Source organism: Meles meles, chromosome 8 (assembly GCF_922984935.1).
Source record: "Meles meles chromosome 8, mMelMel3.1 paternal haplotype, whole genome shotgun sequence".
In the NCBI taxonomy this organism is placed as follows: Eukaryota; Metazoa; Chordata; class Mammalia; order Carnivora; family Mustelidae; genus Meles; species Meles meles.
Genome location: NC_060073.1, coordinates 7723639 through 7740823, shown reverse-complemented (window position 1 = coordinate 7740823; position 17185 = coordinate 7723639). Strand labels below are relative to the sequence as shown.

The 17185-nt window shown below is 63.2% G+C and overlaps 1 protein-coding gene across 1 annotated transcript; it reads left to right on the top strand.

The window, feature by feature from the left end:
- Window positions 1–120: 120 nt before the first annotated feature.
- On the top strand, window positions 121–15388 carry PLCB3 (phospholipase C beta 3). Its single transcript, XM_046014652.1, has 31 exons — window positions 121–353; window positions 2806–2883; window positions 3148–3216; window positions 3306–3446; window positions 3671–3750; window positions 3834–3887; window positions 3976–4051; window positions 4168–4268; window positions 4781–4947; window positions 5026–5172; window positions 6136–6376; window positions 6572–6656; window positions 6746–6935; window positions 7467–7672; window positions 8502–8598; window positions 8680–8764; window positions 9057–9181; window positions 9502–9656; window positions 9746–9907; window positions 10522–10621; window positions 10713–10817; window positions 11041–11132; window positions 12367–12520; window positions 12602–12637; window positions 12726–12918; window positions 13361–13502; window positions 13594–13670; window positions 13778–13867; window positions 13974–14031; window positions 14596–14682; window positions 14780–15388. Exons 1-31 carry the CDS (start codon window positions 255–257, stop codon window positions 14981–14983), a joined length of 3696 nt encoding a protein of 1231 aa, XP_045870608.1. The 5' UTR covers window positions 121–254; the 3' UTR covers window positions 14984–15388.
- Window positions 15389–17185: the final 1797 nt, after the last annotated feature.

The window sequence follows — 17185 nt, the reverse complement described above, 5'->3', positions numbered from 1 at the left end:
GCCAGGGGGAGCCGCCGACTCGGGGCGGGCGGGCCCGACGCGGGCGGGAGGGGGCGGCGCCGCTGCGGCCCCGCCCCCGCCCCGCCCCGCCCGGGCCCCGCCGATTCTCTGGTCTGTCCGGGACAGACTGGCGGGCGGGCGGGCGCTGACGCCGCGGGGCCGGAGCGGGCCGCGCGGGAGCGCGCGGAGGGAGCAGCGGCGCCGTCGGTCCTCGTCGGGGCTCCGGGCGTCCCCGACTCGCCCCTAGCCGGGCCATGGCCGGCGCCAGGCCCGGCGTCCACGCGCTGCAGCTGGAGCCGCCCACCGTGGTAGAGACCCTGCGGCGCGGGAGTAAGTTCATCAAATGGGACGAGGTAAGCGCGGGGGGCCCCCACGTTCCACCCAGTTCCTGGGACTTCCCTCGCCCAAGCCCAGTCGGACGCCGGAGACCCCCACCCGAGCCTGGCCTGGCCACGGCGCCCCCCCACCCCGAAGCCACTCTGGCTGTGCTCCGGAAACTTGAGTCCCCAATCGTGCCCGTAATGAAGACTTTGTCCCCCACCCCCAACCCCAGTCCATTCAGCTGTGGAAAATTTGGCTTTCCACTCTTTGGCCCGGAGACTTGGAACCCCGAGGAATCCCGTCCCCCCACCCCCACCTCTTTTCACTCGCCCTTCCCACCCCTCCCTGCCTGCCGGTCTAATTCTGATTCCCCCAACCCTGGCCTGGTCCTCAGACCATTGCCTGGCACTGGGCTCTGGCTGGAGGACCCTGGCTCCAGTCGGGCTTAGGGCACCCCGTTCCTCCTAGTGCCCTAGCCTGAACATTGTTCTCCATTCATCACTTTTTCGCCCTGTTCTTCCTGCACCCCTTTGCCCTGCTTCAGGAGCCCATGCCAGCTCTCTGCTCAGGAGGGCAGTCAAGTCACCCCCTAGTGGAGTCTTTGCCCCCACAAGTTCCTCCGGTCCGGGGGAACTTTGCTCTCCATTTCTTAGCATCAGGGACTTTGATCCCCAATAAATCCTTGCCCCCCCTTTCTACCTGCCCTGCCCCTGCTGCTTCCCAGATGCCCGGGTCCCCCACCTGCGGCTCTCCGACCCGTCCTGCGCCCCACCCCCGTTTTCACACCGCCCCCTCCTCTGCCCCTTGGGCCCCCTCCTTCCCCAGGGCCTCCACCCGGCCCGCCTGAACCTCCCCGCTGCTCCTTCCCAGTCAGGCCGGAGGCCTGGAAGACTCTGGGTTCCTTTCCGGCTGGGTGGGGCGGGTAGGCGTGGGAGCTGGGGGGAGGGGCTGGGGGCGTGGCCAGAGGCAGCAGGTGTGCCTTAGAGGGGTGCCTGGGAGCTCCGGGGACCGGAGGAGACCCCTCCCCCCAGTCCTGCGTGCAGGGAAAAGTTTCTTCTTTTCCTTCCAGTGTGATAAACCCAAATAAGGAAGTGGGAACTGGGAGAGGGCCCTGGGGGTGGGGTGGGGGTTGCTGACTGGGACTTAGGGCTGAAGAGCAGGGGGCCTGCGCTGTTTTTGAAGGCCAGACACTGGGAGTGTGCAGGGGAAGGCCCTGGGGTCCGGACCCACAGACCTCCCCTCTCCTCACAGTGCTGGGGCACCTGAGCCCAGGGTTGGGAGTCCCAAGGAAGGGCTGAAGATGGGTGTGAGCACAGTGATATGGGGAGGCCCAGGCACCCCCAAAGTTCCAAGGCCTCCTGGCCTTTATAAGAAAAGAGATGGGCGGGGCTGGTGCGGTCCCCAATTCTCCAGAAACAGAAACCAAGTCTGGAAAGTGGAGACTCATCCCAGTCCCCACTGTGGGATTGCAGCTAAGGCCAGCAGCTGGGAGCCTAGCAGGGGTCTTTTTCCTTCCTTCCCAGGCGTCTGGATTCTGGAGCCAGACTGCCTGCGAGCAAATCCTAGGGCCTCCTCTTGACCTTAAGCAAGCTGTGCCTCAGGTTCCTGATCTGTTAAATGGGAAGAACAGTAGCACGTACTTCGTAAGATTGTTAGGAAGGCTAAGTGAGCTCCTAGAGGGCCGCTGACCCTGATGACCTCCCCCCTCCCTTGGCTGCTGGTCCTGAGTCACACAGGGGTGGCCCTGGGAGTGTGCCAGAGACCAGATCCTCCTCAGAAAATAGGGCTGGCATACTCTTCCCTGCCCTCCTGCCAGCCGCAGGGCTGTTGGAGGGAAGACAGAATTCACTGTCCAGTCCCAAGGGCAGGGCGAGTCCCCTTCGGGGGGGATTTAGTCTGTATTCTGTAAGATGGGGTGAGGCACAAGACTGAGGCTCCCGTTGGGTGCAGGGCGGTGGGTGGGGGGAGGTCATGGGCTTTGAGGCCGATGTCAGGGCTGACTGGTTGTCATGAGGCCCTGAGGGGACACAAGACGTGTAGAAGTCAGACTTCCAAACCATCTGCTTTCATCCCATAAATATTCTCAAGGGGGCCTCAGGGTGCTCCGACTCTGGGGAGGCCTCCCCAGGAAGGTGGGGCAGATTTCATGGGTCGAGAAGGAAGGAAAGAAATGCTGTCCTAGGAAAGGAACGACAGCGCAAGAGCTGGAGGAGGGGAAAGGTAGCGGTTCATGCCACTGAGCCTTGGGGTCAGAGACAGGTGAGGCCGGGAGGGGCATTGGGACCCCTGATGCCATGCCAGGGACAATTGTGTCAGCTTCATCCTGAGGACCGCAGGGGAACCACAAAGGGTCTGTGGGCTGGATGAGGCTTCATCATCACTCACCGGCAGAACCATTGGGGTGGATGGCCTGAGGGAGCCCAGGGCCCAAGCCTGAGCCCCAGCCCTCACTCACTGACCCCTGCTGGCCCATCCCGTCCCCAGGAGGCCTCCAGTCGGAACCTGGTAACCCTGCGTGTGGACTCCAATGGCTTCTTTCTGTATTGGACCGGACCCAACATGGTGAGGGGGGACAGCGGTACTGCCTGCTCAGGTCTAGGGCCCCTGGCCCAGACCCCCCCTTCCCCTCCCACCCACCCAGGAGGGTGGGGCCCAGCTGCTGGCTGACCTCTCCCACGGCTCCCTGGACAGGAAGTGCTACGGGCGGGGGCTGAGGCTGGGGCTGCGGCAGGGGGTGGCCACTCCCTGGCCTGGGTGGAGATCTTGGGGGCCCCTGGCTCTTGCCCCATAGCCTTTCAGACCCACCCCGGCATCTGGTTTCCCCAGGAGGTGGACACACTGGACATCAGTTCCATCAGGGACACGCGGACGGGTCGCTACGCCCGCCTGCCCAAGGTAAGTGGTGGGGGCCCCGAACTAAGAAAGGGAGTGAGGCCTTGGGAGTGGGGACACCCCTCTTTACCCTTGGCTTTCGACTTATTCAGGACCCCAAGATCCGGGAGGTGCTGGGCTTTGGGGGCCCTGATGCCCGGCTGGAGGAGAAGTTGATGACGGTGGTGGCTGGGCCAGACCCGGTGAATACGACGTTCTTGAACTTCATGGCCGTGCAGGATGACACAGCCAAGGTGGGCGGGGGCCCAAGGGTCAGTCCCAGGGGAGCCACCGCCACATAGTGTCTGTCGCGCGCGAGCCTGTTCTCTGCCCCTGTTTCTAATCATCCTCTGACAAAGCAGTATTTAAGCGACGGACTGTGGCTCATGCCTGATTCTGGGTGTCGGCTGGGGCTGGGCCAACCCCTCTGTTCCCAGATCACCCCCTCCCACCCTCACCCTGTCTCCCGACCCCTCAGGTCTGGACCGAGGAGCTGTTTAAGCTGGCTATGAACATCCTGGCTCAGAACGCCTCCCGAAACACGTTCCTGCGAAAAGCGTGAGTCGTGGGTCTGGCCGCGCGGTGGCGGGGACTCGGGTGACCACGGCCGGCGTGTGACCGTGAGGCCTCTGCCTCCCCAGATACACAAAGCTGAAGCTGCAGGTAAACCAGGACGGATGGATTCCGGTGAAGAAGTGAGTACCCCTGGCCCTCAGCACCTTCTCTCCTGTCCCCACCTGGGTGACCTTCACCCTGTGACTCTGACCCCTCTCACCTGCCCAGTATCCTGAAGATGTTTTCAGCAGATAAGAAGCGGGTAGAGACTGCCCTGGAATCCTGTGGCCTCAATTTCAACCGGGTGAGGAGGCCGGAGCGACATAGGGAGAGGAGGGTGGATGGGTGCCCGGTCTTTGGGGGCCAGCCGCCCTGGGTTCTCACCCCACGCTTCTGGGCTCCCCCCAACCTCCACCCCAGAGTGAGTCCATCCGGCCTGACGAGTTTTCCTTGGAGATCTTCGAGCGGTTCCTGAATAAGTTGTGTCTGCGGCCAGACATTGACAAGATCCTGCTGGAGATGTGAGCAGGGCTGGGCCCCCCTCCGAGCCCCCAGTGCTCTGTGTGTGGCCTCTGCTGGCATTCCTTCCAGCACAGTGAGGGGAAGCAGACCTTCCGGGGGTCCCACGGGGGCTGGGGCTGGGGCCGTGCTGTGAACGGCTCCGTGCTGACCCTTTGCATCACCCTCCGCCAGGGCGGGGGACCAAGCAGCTTCAGTGAGCTGTGGGACTTGCCCGAGCTCATAGAGCGAGTGGCCGCTGGAGCTGAGGTTGGGTCCAGCGTCCGGAAGCAGGCCTGGCAGGCCAAACCCTTGGTGGCTTCCGAAGCCCTTGCTAATGCCAATGCCAGCACCTCGGGGTTAGGAAAGTGGGTGGATGGGAAAACCGAGGCCCAGAGTGGGCAGCCGTTTGCCCAAGTCCCACTCAGCTGGTGCGAGAGCCGGGCCCCAACCTCCCGACTCCTGCTCTGAGGCCAAGGGCGTGGCGCAGGGAATGGGGACGGTCCAGCCTGACCCAGCTTCCTGCCCTGTCTAGAGGCGCCAAGGGCAAGCCTTACCTGACGCTGGAGCAGCTCATGGACTTCATCAACCAGAAGCAACGGGACCCGAGGCTCAATGAGGTGCTGTACCCACCCCTGCGGCCGTCCCAGGCCCGGCTGCTCATTGAGAAGTATGAGCCCAACCAGCAGTTCCTAGAGCGAGGTGAGCCCGTGGGGAGCCCGTCGGGGGTCGCAGCAGGAGGCGCCCCAGCTGAGCCTGCTGACCCCACCCATCCCCCAGACCAGATGTCCATGGAGGGCTTCAGCCGCTACCTGGGAGGTGAGGAGAACGGCATCCTGCCCCTGGAGGCCCTGGATCTCAGCACGGACATGACCCAGCCACTGAGCGCCTACTTCATCAACTCCTCACACAACACCTATCTCACAGGTGAGTGAGCCCCCCGTGGGCAGCTGGGGCGGTGGCCTCCATGCCCTCTGCCCATGCGGCCCCTCCAGGGGCCTCCCTCCTTTTCAGGGTGGCTGGTGCTGGGGAAGCAGGCGGGGAACAGGCAGCCCACGCTGGGGGGCAGCGGGGCTTCTCTGCATGGGCGCCTCTCCTGCGTGGTCTGGAAGGCTTCCCCGGGGAAGGGCTGAGGCCTGCATCTGTCGCCTGTGAGGGAGCCCTGAAGGCCGGGAGCAGGACACTCCTGGGTGCCCTTCGTGGGGGGAAGGAGGCCGGAGGCAGGGCCGGTGCTGGGGCAAGTAGAAGTGAGAAGGAGTGAGAAAGGGAGGCAGGGCCAGACCGCGGGGCAGGAAGGAATTTGGATTGATCCTAAGTGGGCGGGAAAGGCTTTCTGGAGGGTGTCAATCAGGGGAGGTCATGAGACCTGGTATGTTTTGGGGAGCGTGACAAGCCAGATGCTCCCCGGAGATGGGATGGGAGGCAGGGAGGGGCCCCAGGCAGAAGGTAATAGAGGCCACCCATGGGTGGAAGGAGGAGAGGGAAGTGGGGGGCTGTGGGGGTGTTGGGGACGACTCCCCGCCTCAGGTCAGTAGCTGGAGGCGGGGTGGCGGGTGTTTATCCGCAAGAGGGTGAGTCCTGGAGGAAGAACCCATCCCCAGCCAGCGCTGCTCGATGCTGACTCTGCCCGGCTTGGACGCGGGCCAAGGGCTGGGTGGCAGGACACGGGCCCTGCCCTGGGGGGTTTCAGGAGAGATGGCGCTGGTTCCACAGCAAATTAAGGAGCGATCAAGGGCTGGCCAGACGGCGTGCCAGGGCCGGGCTGGGCCGCCACCGGGGCCTCCGCGTCTCCAGCGGGGCTGGAGCAGCACAGGCCGGGGGAGGGGAGGTGGTGAGTGGGTGAGGAGCCCCGCGGGCCGGGCGGCTGTGCTGACGGGGCCTCGCCGCCAGCGGGGCAGCTGGCCGGGACCTCGTCGGTGGAGATGTACCGGCAGGCGCTGCTGTGGGGCTGCCGCTGCGTGGAGCTGGACGTGTGGAAAGGCCGGCCGCCCGAGGAGGAGCCCTTCATCACCCACGGCTTCACCATGACCACGGAGGTGCCGCTGCGGGACGTGCTCGAGGCCATCGCGGAGACCGCCTTCAAGACCTCGCCCTACCCCGTCATCCTCTCCTTTGAGAACCACGTGGACTCGTGAGTGGGCCCCTGACCTGAGGACCACCGCCCGCCACCGCCCCCATCGGCCCAGAGGCAGCCATCCTGCCAAGACACTGTTCCCGTGACCTCTGACCCTGAGGGTCTTTGTCTACCCTGGGGACGTCAGCTTCGCACGCCGCCACCCCCCACCCCCATCCCTGAAACCTCTGACCTTTAACCTTGGCCCCGCAGGGCAAAGCAGCAGGCCAAGATGGCCGAGTACTGCCGGTCCATCTTTGGGGACGCGCTGCTCATCGACCCGCTGGACAAGTACCCGGTAGGAGGGCTTGGAGCTGTGGCAGGGCGTGGGGGGGTGGTGAGGACTCCCCGCTCCCCGGCAGGCCCTGACCTGTCTGTGCCCACCAGCTGGCCCCAGGCGTCCCCCTGCCCAGCCCCCAGGACCTGATGGGCCGCATCCTGGTGAAGAACAAGAAGCGACACCAGCCCAGCACCGGTGTCCCCAACAGCTCTGTGCGCAAGCGGCCCCTGGAACAGAGCAACTCGGCCCTGAGCGAGAGCTCGGCTGCCACCACTGAGCCCTCCTCCCCTCAGCTCGGTACCGCCCTGGGCCCAGCCTTCGACCCCGGTCCCGACCCTGAGCTCTCACCTCGCTGAGCCCCACTTGCCTGGCGGTCCTCCTCCTGCTCTCAGCCCGTCCTCCGCTCTCACTGAGCCTCTCAGCCGAGGATGGGACCTCTGACCCCCGACCCCGGGCCCTGACCTCCCCAGACTATAGCCTGACTGGATTGGGTTCCATCGAGTTCCTGACCCATCAGTCTCAGCCTCCCCCCCCCCCCCCCCCCCCCCGCCAACAGCCCTCCTCTCAACCACATTATAACTCTGAATTCTGACTTCTGGCCTCAGTGAACCACATCCTCATACTTCGGCTCTGACCCTTGTCCTCTGACCCCTCTGAGTCTGTCCACCCAGCTGGTGATACTCCTACTGGGTTGAATACCATCCACCTCCTGACCTTTGCTCTCTCCCCGCCTTTACCTTGACTTCCCCACTGAGTCACCTCCACAACCCCTCCTGACTCCTAGGTGTCTGTGTTTGTCCTGACTCCTTGTGGTCCTATCCTCTACAGGGTCCCCCAGCTCTGACAGCTGCCCAGGCCTGAGCAATGGAGAAGAAGCGACCCTGGAGAAGCCCAGCCTGGAGCCTCGCAAGTCGCTGGGTGAGGACGGGCTACAGCGGGGCGCTGATGCTCTTGGATCTGCAGACCGTGAGGATGAGGAGGAGGATGAGGAAGAGGAGGAACAGTCAGATCCTAAAAAGCCAACCACAGATGAGGTCAGCCCTGGAGGTGGGAAGAGGCAGAGGGAGCGTGGATTAAGGACCCAGGCATTTGCTGAGCCCCAGTCTGGCCACGATCCCGTGTTAGCCCTGCTGTCCTGGAGTCTATGGTGGGGAGGTTGTGTAGAGGGGGGAGAAGGGGTCTTAGGTAAACAGGCATGGAAGCAGGTGAAATTGTGCTCATGACTAGGCTGGGGAGAGGCGAGTTAAGCTGTAGTACTGGGGGGAAAGAAGAGAAGAATGACCTGGGCAGGGAAATGGGGCGATTGGACCTAAGGAAGAGGGACACCACGTGCAAAGGCCCTGTGGCAGGACTGGAGAGTACAGGAAGGGGCCCCATAAGACAAGGGAGTGTGGAGTTCTGAGAAATGGAGGTGATGGAAAAGCTGGGTCCATGAGGTCAGATTTGGTAGGGGCCCAGAGTGAGGAAGGGTGCGGGCGGGGGTGGCCAAGTTCAGCATTGCAGGTGTTGGGTTCGGGGCTCTTGGTGGGCCGCAGAGGGGACATGGCAGCATAGTGGCTGGAAATAATGGCTCATCCGCATGGGAATCATTGAGTCCTGGGGCTGGGTGAGGAGTGCCAGCTTCCAAGGATCAGGGAGGCAGGAGACAAAGGAGGAAGGTGGGGGCCAGGGCAAGGTGCCAGAGGGAATGGGACCAGGACTGACGGGCCAGAAGGGGCTGGGGCCCTTGCTGAGAGCCACTGGGCAGCGTGATCGCGGAGGTGGGTGGAGGGCCGGCCCCTCCTTCCTGACGGGGCAGGTGAGGGAACTTCCGGCTGAGCGATAGGTGCGCGCCACCGCTGACCCTTCATTTGGGGGCCACAGGGCACTGCCAGCAGTGAGGTGAATGCCACCGAGGAAATGTCCACGCTCGTCAACTACATCGAGCCTGTCAAGTTCAAGTCCTTCGAGGCTGCTCGAAGTGAGTGGGATAGGAGACGGTGGGAATAGGAGCCAGCCCAGCCTTGCCAGGCCTGATCGCCCCCCACTCCTCACCCCTCAGAGAGGAACAAATGCTTCGAGATGTCCTCCTTCGTGGAAACCAAGGCCATGGAGCAACTGACCAAGAGCCCCATGGAGTTTGTGGAGTATCCTTCCAGTTTGCCAGGGCAGGCTGACCAGGGTGGGGTGCTCAGCGGCCGGCTCAGATGTTCTGACCCACTGACGCCACCCGCACAGGGTCCTGGCCCTCGAGCACCCTGGTCTGGGTTTGGGGTTAGCCTCGGAAACTGCTCGGGGGCGAGGCCGAGAGGCAGGGGGCCAGAGGGGCAGCTAGAGCCAAGGCCGGGCAGTGGGTTCGCAGGAGCCGAGCACAGGCCTGGCGTGCCAGCCAGGAGGCGGGGGCCAGTACACGGTGTGGCCCCTGACCGCCAACCTCAGATACAACAAGCAGCAGCTCAGCCGCATCTACCCCAAGGGCACCCGCGTGGACTCATCCAACTACATGCCTCAGCTCTTCTGGAACGTCGGCTGCCAGCTTGTCGCGCTCAACTTCCAGACCCTGGGTGAGCACTGGCCCGCCTCGACCCCCTGGCCTCCGACCTCACTGACTTCTGCTCAGGGATCCTGCTCTCATTGTCTTGTAGGGACCTCTGGCTCTGTAATGCTAGATCTCTACTCCGAACCAAGACCTCTGCAAACCCCACCTCCTGACCTTGGCTGACCCTAGACCTTAGCCCCTGTCTGATCTTTCCAGAGTCTGAAGCCCTGATCCCATTTGATCAGACCCTGGTGCTCCCTGATCCTCCCTCTGCCTTCGGCTGTCCTTCCTGCCTCCTCATCCCATGGGCCTTGCTGGCCCTTGGCCTCCCCCTGTCATCCCTAGACGTGGCGATGCAGCTAAACGCAGGCGTGTTCGAGTACAACGGGCGCAGCGGTTACCTGCTCAAGCCCGAGTTCATGCGGCGGCCGGACAAGTCCTTCGATCCCTTCACCGAAGTCATCGTGGACGGCATCGTGGCCAATGCCTTGCGGGTCAAGGTGGGGCCAGGGAGCCAGGGATGGGTCTGGCGGGGTGTTCTTGCGGTGGGCCTCTTAGCAGGGGCCTCACCCTCCTGCCCCCTCACCAGGTGATCTCGGGGCAGTTCCTATCCGACAGGAAGGTGGGCATCTATGTAGAGGTGGACATGTTCGGCCTCCCTGTGGATACACGGCGCAAATACCGCACTCGGACTTCTCAGGGGAACTCCTTCAATCCCGTGTGGGATGAGGAGCCCTTTGACTTCCCCAAGGTGAGCCTGCTGCCCGTGCCCGCTCTGCCAGGCTCTCTTGGCAGGGGGAGCCGCAAGCAGGCACGCGGTAGTAGCAGGGATCGGAAGGCAGGGGTGCCAAAGGACCCCAAACCTGGGCCTGTCCCCTCTAGGCCCCAGGTGGGCCCTGTGTGTGCCAGGGTCGGGCTCAGGCTCCTCGCCCTCTGTAGGCTTCGAGAAGAGGACAGGAAGGTGAGACAGCAGGAGGGCCCCTGTGGGGCATGGGTGCCAGCCGGCCCTGTCTCCCGGGCAGGAGACTGATCTGGGCTCACAGACACAAGCTCACACAGACTCATCCCTGCCCCCCCGGAAGGGTTGGGACCTCTGTGGCCTGTGGGAGTGGCTGTGGCCTCAGGCCAGGACCCAGGACTCCCAGTCCAGTTCCTAACCTGGCAAGGCCCAGAGCTGTCCCATCAGATGGTGCCTAGAGAGGGGTCTGCCCGCTGAGTGGCATGGCTGACGGATGGTCAGTCTCTGGGTCAGCGGTCTGAGGGTCTGCTCGGGGTGTTGGTCTCAGTGGCGGTGGTGCGTTGTGGCTCAGTGGGCATAGCAGCCACGGGTTAGCTGCAAGCCTCGGCGGCGCTCTGGGTGTTCAGGTGGTGCTGCCCACGTTGGCGTCCCTGCGCATCGCGGCCTTTGAGGAGGGCGGCAAGTTTGTGGGGCATCGAATCCTGCCCGTCTCGGCCATCCGCTCAGGTGAGGCCATCCGGGCTCCGGGAAGCGTCGGGGCGGTGTGGGCGGGGCGCGGTTAGCGGGGCCTGGCCACCTCACTGTCCCACCCTCGTAGGGTACCACTACATCTGTCTGCGGAACGAGGCCAACCAGCCGCTCTGCCTGCCGGCCCTGCTCATCTACACTGAAGCCTCTGACTACATTCCTGATGACCACCAGGGTAAGCTGGGGCAGGGGGACCTGGGGGTCGCAGCCAGGCAGGGGCTGATCCCAGGCAGGGCGCCAACAGGGTCTGCCGGTGGCTGAGCTAGACGGCCCCCATCAAGGGGGGTTAAACAGACCTGACGGCGGGTTCTGGGGTCCTTGCACGGAACCCGAACAGCGGGGAAGGTGTGGCCTCTGGGAACATGTCTCTGAAACCCTGCCCTCTGCCCCGCACCCAGACTACGCGGAGGCCCTTATCAACCCCATCAAGCATGTCAGCCTGATGGACCAGAGAGCCAAGCAGCTGGCTGCCCTCATTGGGGAGAGCGAGGTAAGCCAAGGCAGGTCAGGTCAGGGGTGGGTGAGAGGCAGCAGGCTCAGGCTGACCTGGACCCTGGAGACTGCTGGTGGGGGGCGGGGTGGGGAACACAGTGCGGGCTGATCTCGGGGGCTGGTCCTGGTGTGTTCCCCACTCTGCTGTGCTGTGGTCCCATCCCAGCCCCAGCTGGTGCCTGGTCCCTCTCTCCGAGTAGGGCTGGATTCTGTTTGCTGCCTTACTGTGGATGCCAGCCCGAGGCATTTACCCACAGCCTCTCTCTGGAGGGCTGGTTCCCCTTTCCGGCTTTCCAGATCATAAAGCCAAGTGAATGCTGAGCTCCCGATCTCCGCCTGGCCGGGTGGGAGCTCTTTTCACGCCCTCAACTCATAGAATCGCCCCCTTCCCTTACCACCCCAGTGTAGACATGGGAACACCGAGGCTCTCCAGTTGGGCCTCCGGCCCTCGGCTCTGCCTCCGACAGCGGCATGGGGCAGGGCTTCTGGCTTCTCTGACTCAGTGGGCTCAGCAGCCCTGGGTTACTGTCTGCACGTTAAGGAGGTGGGAACTACCCCTTTCGCCTGTGAGAGGCCTTCAGGATAGATGGCCGGCATTCCTCCAGCAGCAGAGTCAGAGTTGAAGTGCCGAGTTCGGCTGCTTCCCCAAAGCCACTGGAAGCCACAGAAGCTTTTAAAACGTGGGGTCCTGGGGGACAGGAGCTGGGCAGCGGCGTCTGCGGGGAGGGGTCGGGAGCAGAGGCTCGCCCGCACGTCCAGACCTGGTCCCACGGGGCCTGTGGCCGGCGGAGAGAGAGGCTGCTTGGAGCTGTTAGCGGGAGAGGCTGGTGCCCACTCTGCGGTCACTTCCTTTGCTGATTTAATCAGGAGCCAAGCAACGACGAAGATGAGCAGCTGTGGGCAAGGGCGGAGGGGGACTCGGAGAGGGGAGGAAATTTGGGGTGGGGCCAAGGCTTTCCTGAACAATCTGGAAGTTCCTGAGCGCAGGCAACAGGGCCTGGCATCCTAGAGACACGATCTCTCGTTACCTTTCCCACATCCTGCAGGGAAGAGGGGTTTCGATACGTTTATTTGAGACCTCTTACTTTTCTCGTGGTTGTTTCAATGGCCCCACAATGATAGATGGGGAGCCCGGGCCAGACCGGCTAAGGGAAGCCAAGCAGAGGCACTGAGGAGCCCTGGGAGGTTAGGACAGCATTTCTGGAAAGAGCCTTCTGCTTTCTCCCTGGCAGGCTCAGGCCAGCCCAGAGACCTGCCAAGAGACTCCGTCTCAGCAGCCGGGGTCCCAGCTGACCCCAAACCCCACACCCAGCCCGCTGGACACCTCCCCGCGCCGGCCCCCAGGCCCTGCCACGTCCCCTACAAGCACCTCCCTCAGCAGCCCAGGTAAGGGGTGGCCTGGGCCTCGGGGGTAGCCCCGCCGTGCTCTCTCCCCCGGCTCCTCACAGCCCTGCCTCCTCTCTCCAGGCCAGCGGGATGACCTCATCGCCAGCCTCCTCTCAGGTGCGCGGCAGGGCTGTGCGGGAGGGGAGTGGGGCGCTCCCGGGGGCCCGCCAGCCCCCGCCCAGCCCACCCGTGCTCTGTTGCTCAGACGTGGCCCCGGCCCCGCTGGATGAGCTCCGAGGCCACAAGGCGCTGGTGAAGCTCCGGGGCCGGCAGGAGCGAGAGCTACGGGAGCTGCACAAGAAGCACCAGCGGAAGGCCGTGGCCCTCACGCGCCGGCTGCTCGGCGGCCTGGCCCAGGCCCGGGCGGAGGGCAGGTGCCGCCCACGGCCGGGTGTCCTGTGAGTGTCCCGCAAGCCAGTGGGCAGCGTGCCCTGGTGTGACTACGAGGGTGTGTGCGCATGTGGGGGTTTTCACTCGGCGGGGGGGGCATAGCGGGATGGCCAAGGGCTGCCCCTTGACCCCCGCAAGGAGTCAAGGTTTGGTGCCAGGGAGAGCGAGGAGCCGTCCCACGTGGGTCCCACCCTCTCTGCCAGGGAGCCAGGCCTCTGCTGGAGTCCCCCACGTGCAGCCACTCTCTCCAGAAGCTGTTGCCCTACAGGCTCCCACATTTGCATGAGGCTAATGGGCCTTGTCCTTGGCATCACAGACCCTGCCCCCCACCCCCACCCCGCCCCGGCTGGTGTCTGCGTCGCCTGTTGGGACCTGCCCTGCCCGCCGCTGCCCTCCTAGCCCAAGTCCATGTGACAACCTGAGGATCACCCAGTTGGGTTCTTCCTACAGAGGTGGGGAGAACGAGAAGGAGGAGGAGGAAGAGGCGAAGCGGTATCAAGAGTTCCAGAAGAGACAGGTCCAGAGTCTCCTGGAGCTGAGGGAGGCCCAGGCCGATACCGAGGCTGAGCGGCGGCTGGAGCACCTGAGACAGGTGAGGTGGGTCAGTGGCCGCAGGGGACGGCCCGCCTCCTGGACACACCTGGCATCAGCCTGGGTTACCTGGTGGCCGCCTGTGTCCGCAGGCTCAGCAGCGGCTCAGGGAGATTGTCCTGGAGGCTCACACGACTCAGATCAAGCGGCTGAAGGAGATGAACGAGAGGTGAAGGCAGAAGGCAGGGGCCTCCCTTGTTCTCGGAGACGAGAGGAGACCCCCGGACCTGCCATTGATCCTTTCTGCGCCCCCCCCCCCCCGTCCTGCTCTTCCAGGGAGAAGAAGGAACTGCAGAAGATTCTGGACAGGAAGCGTCATAACAGTATCTCAGAGGCCAAGACAAGGGAGAAACATAAGAAGGAGGCGTAAGGGCCCTGGGGCCAGGAGCCGCTGGGGGGCTGTCAGCTGCTGGGGGCTGGGCAGGCAGGGCTGGGGCCGGGCACCAAGCCCCCTCTCCATCGCTCCCTGCAGGGAACTGACAGAGATTAACCGCCGGCACATTACCGAGTCGGTCAACTCCATCCGTCGGGTGAGTGAGGCTCGGGCCCCACCTTGGCCCCAGCCCACCCCTCTCTTCTGCAGTCACAAGAAGCTTGTGTCCTGGGGCGCCTGGGTGGCTCAGTTGGTTAGGCGGCTGCGTTCAGCTCGGGTCTTGATCCCCAGGGCCTGGGATCGGGCCCCTCGTCGGGCTCTCTGCAGGATGGGCAGCCCCCCTCTCCCTCTACTGCTTGTGCTGTTTTGCACACGGGCTTGCTGTCTCTCTCTCTCTCAAATAAATAAGTAAAATCTTAAAAAAAAAAAAAAAAAGGAAAGAAGAAACTTGTCTCCTTAGTGCCTGGCCTATGGCTACATTGCCCTAGAGGGACTTCTAGAACCTTTTCCTCTGGGCTCTGTCTTGCCCCCATACATCCAGAGCCAACGGTCCGCAAAGGTGTCCCACGGCTTTGGAGTCTTTGGGTCTGGAACCTTTGCTATAAGGGTCACCTCAGAACCCCGACCCCCCCCAGCCCTGGGAGCCTGCACCTGCCTGACCCCCGCCCCTCCCTTAGAGACCCTTGGTTGAGCCCAGCCCTCATCCCCACTCCCCCCGCAGCTGGAGGAGGCCCAGAAGCAGCGGCAGGAGCGCCTTGTGGCTGGGCAGCAGCAGGTCCTACAGCAGCTGGCGGAAGAGGAGCCCAAGGTGAGGCCTGCGGGGGGTGGTGGGCGGCCAGAGTGCCGGGGGGACTGGAGTGCTGGGGGAACCGGGCCCCACCTGTGTGACACCCCTCCTCCCTCAGCTGCTAGCCCAGCTGGCCCAGGAGTGTCAGGAGCAGCGGGCGAGGCTGCCCCAGGAGATCCGCCGGAGCCTGTTGGGCGAGACGCCGGAGGGGCTGGGGGACGGGCATCTGGTGGCCTGTGCCAGTAACGGTCACGCACCTGGAAGCAGCGGGCACCTGTCCGGCGCTGACTCGGAGAGCCAAGAGGAGAATACGAAGCTCTGAACTGGACGAGCGCGAGAGGTGGCCGCAGGAGGGGTGCTGGGAGGGCAGGAAGCTAAGACACTAATGCTTTTTTTTTTTTTTTAACTTTTTATCTTTAGAAATTTTATTTTTTTAAACTGGGGCGAGCACCCCACACTAACTCTCTTCTTTCACCCTCCTGGGGCCCCATTAGTCCCCAGCCCGTCCTTCCTGCCTTCAGTCCTAAGGAAGGTGCTGGGTCACTGTGGGTCACCCGGGTTTTGCCCTCCCATGATACCCGCGCCCCAGAGTGGGAGCTGACTCCATCACTTGCCCGGGTAACACTGGCAGAGACTTTGAGCTCTGGGAAGTAGGGGGTCATATGCTTTCTCTATTCTTTGGGAATTTTTTTTTTTTTTTTACATGAATAAAAGTGGATTTCAGGGACCCTGTGTTGCCATGTGGTTTGGGTAGGGGCAGTTCTGGAGAGGACCCTGGGCCCTGGGCCTGGCTCTGCCATTCTTCTGGGGGCTTTGGTTTCCTCATCTATAAAATGGGCTGCTAGGCCTTGTGGGGTTGAGGTTAGGCCCCCAGCGGAGGGCTGCTAGCTTTCAACCCTGAGATCTCCTTGCTTGGGTCCTTGCAGGTCTTCCCAATGACCTGACATCCAGTGGCCTCCCCCAGGCTTTCCTGCCTTTATGGCTTCTGTCCCTGACCCATTGCTTCTTGCCCGCCCCCGCCCCCAAACCTCCACTCACATTACTTTTCTCCCTCCTGGGCTCTTCTAGTCCTCCCTTCACAGAGACTCAGGCCTCCGCTTCAGGAAGCCTTCCCTGCCCCCCTTTCCTGTGGCCTGATAATGACCCAAGCGCCCAGCATCTTCCGCCGAGGCTGCTCCGGGCCCCTCGCAGGCAGTTGACTCTAATTGGGGATGGACCTGGTCTGCTCAGAACCTGCCCGGGCTCACAGTGATACCTATGGGGGGCCCTGGTGGTGACCCTTGGGAGAAGGGAAGCTGGCCATCACAGAGGCTCACAGGGACTGGGAGACCCAGCATCCCCCTCATCCCTGTGCGGTAGATGTTACGCCTGTTTTACAGATGAGGTTAACTGAGGCCCAGAGCAGAAGTCACAGGTGCCAGGCCACAGCTAAGTCAGGATGTCCTGACCCGGAGGCAGGGCGGGCCTGGACCCTCTGTGACAGACGGTCTTGGCCTTGGGACAGCCAGCGTGGAGTGGTACAGACCCTGCAGTGAGGGTGCGGCTAGGCTCTGCCGCAGGCTCAGGCTGGCACTTCTTCAAGGCCTCTCCGGCTTCCTGGCGCTTCCCGGGCTGACTGCCTCCCTCCTCCAGAGGAAGGCAGCCTCTTATCTGGGCTTATCTCCTGCCAATTGAGTGTTTTCTTTCTTTGTTTTTGCTGCAGCCTGGGGCAAACAGACAGGGTGGGGAGGTGATAGAGAAAGGGCCAGCCCTGCGTAGGGCTGGGGGACCTCTCCCCTTTGCCCTGTTCCCTCAGGGTTAATACCATTGCCCAAACCCTCCTTGCTTCTGTGGTCACGCCTGGTCCTGTCTCCAAACTGGCCTACTCTATTCTGTGGCCAGGCCACTCAGCCACCAAGGCTTCTCTTCCTAATTGGGCTTGCCGCCACCTGTAGAAACACTCCATGTCAGCCCCTGGGTCCTCAAAGTCCAAGCTAAACTCCAAACTCCCCGGGATGACATTCCAGCCCCCTCAGAATCCTGGCCTCTGCTGCTTCCCCCTCCCATCCTTCCATGGGTCCACTCTTTACAGGGAATGACAGCTCCCTCTTCCATATCGCTCTTCAAGTCCCAGCGCTAACTTACCTCCTCCCTGAAGCCCTCCCGGACTTTCCCTTGCGGGAGGGAGCCGCCTCACCCCGGTTCTGAGTCCCTATTATAGCACTCAGCTGGCGGTAACTCCACTCTGAGAGCCTGGTACTGCCCCTGCCAGGAAGCTTGAGCTGTGGCGTAATTCAGCTCCCGACACCCTGTACCAAGCGCCGGTTGGTCTATAGGGGGCGCCAATAAATCTTTCTGGAATTGAGCTCCGAGCTCCGCTCCCAAGTCCTGGTGAAGCTCCGGTTCTCCTGTGACCAGTCACAACCCTGGGCCCAACCATCCGTTGCCCCCCCTCCCCCGCTCTGAGCGTCCTGCCAGTTCCCTGCACAGAGCTGGCCCCAGGCCGGCCACACAGTAGCTGTCTGAAAGGACTGACCCAAATAGG

Excerpts from the sequence above, each read along its gene's own strand:
- PLCB3 (XM_046014652.1), top strand. The coding sequence starts at position 255 with ATGGCCGGCGCCAGGCCCGGCGTCCACGCGCTGCAGCTGGAGCCGCCC. Across the intron at positions 4,052-4,167 it reads GTGGCCTCAATTTCAACCGG|AGTGAGTCCATCCGGCCTGA; the intron begins GTGAGGAGGCCG and ends CCTCCACCCCAG. Across the intron at positions 10,622-10,712 it reads CGTCTCGGCCATCCGCTCAG|GGTACCACTACATCTGTCTG; the intron begins GTGAGGCCATCC and ends CCACCCTCGTAG.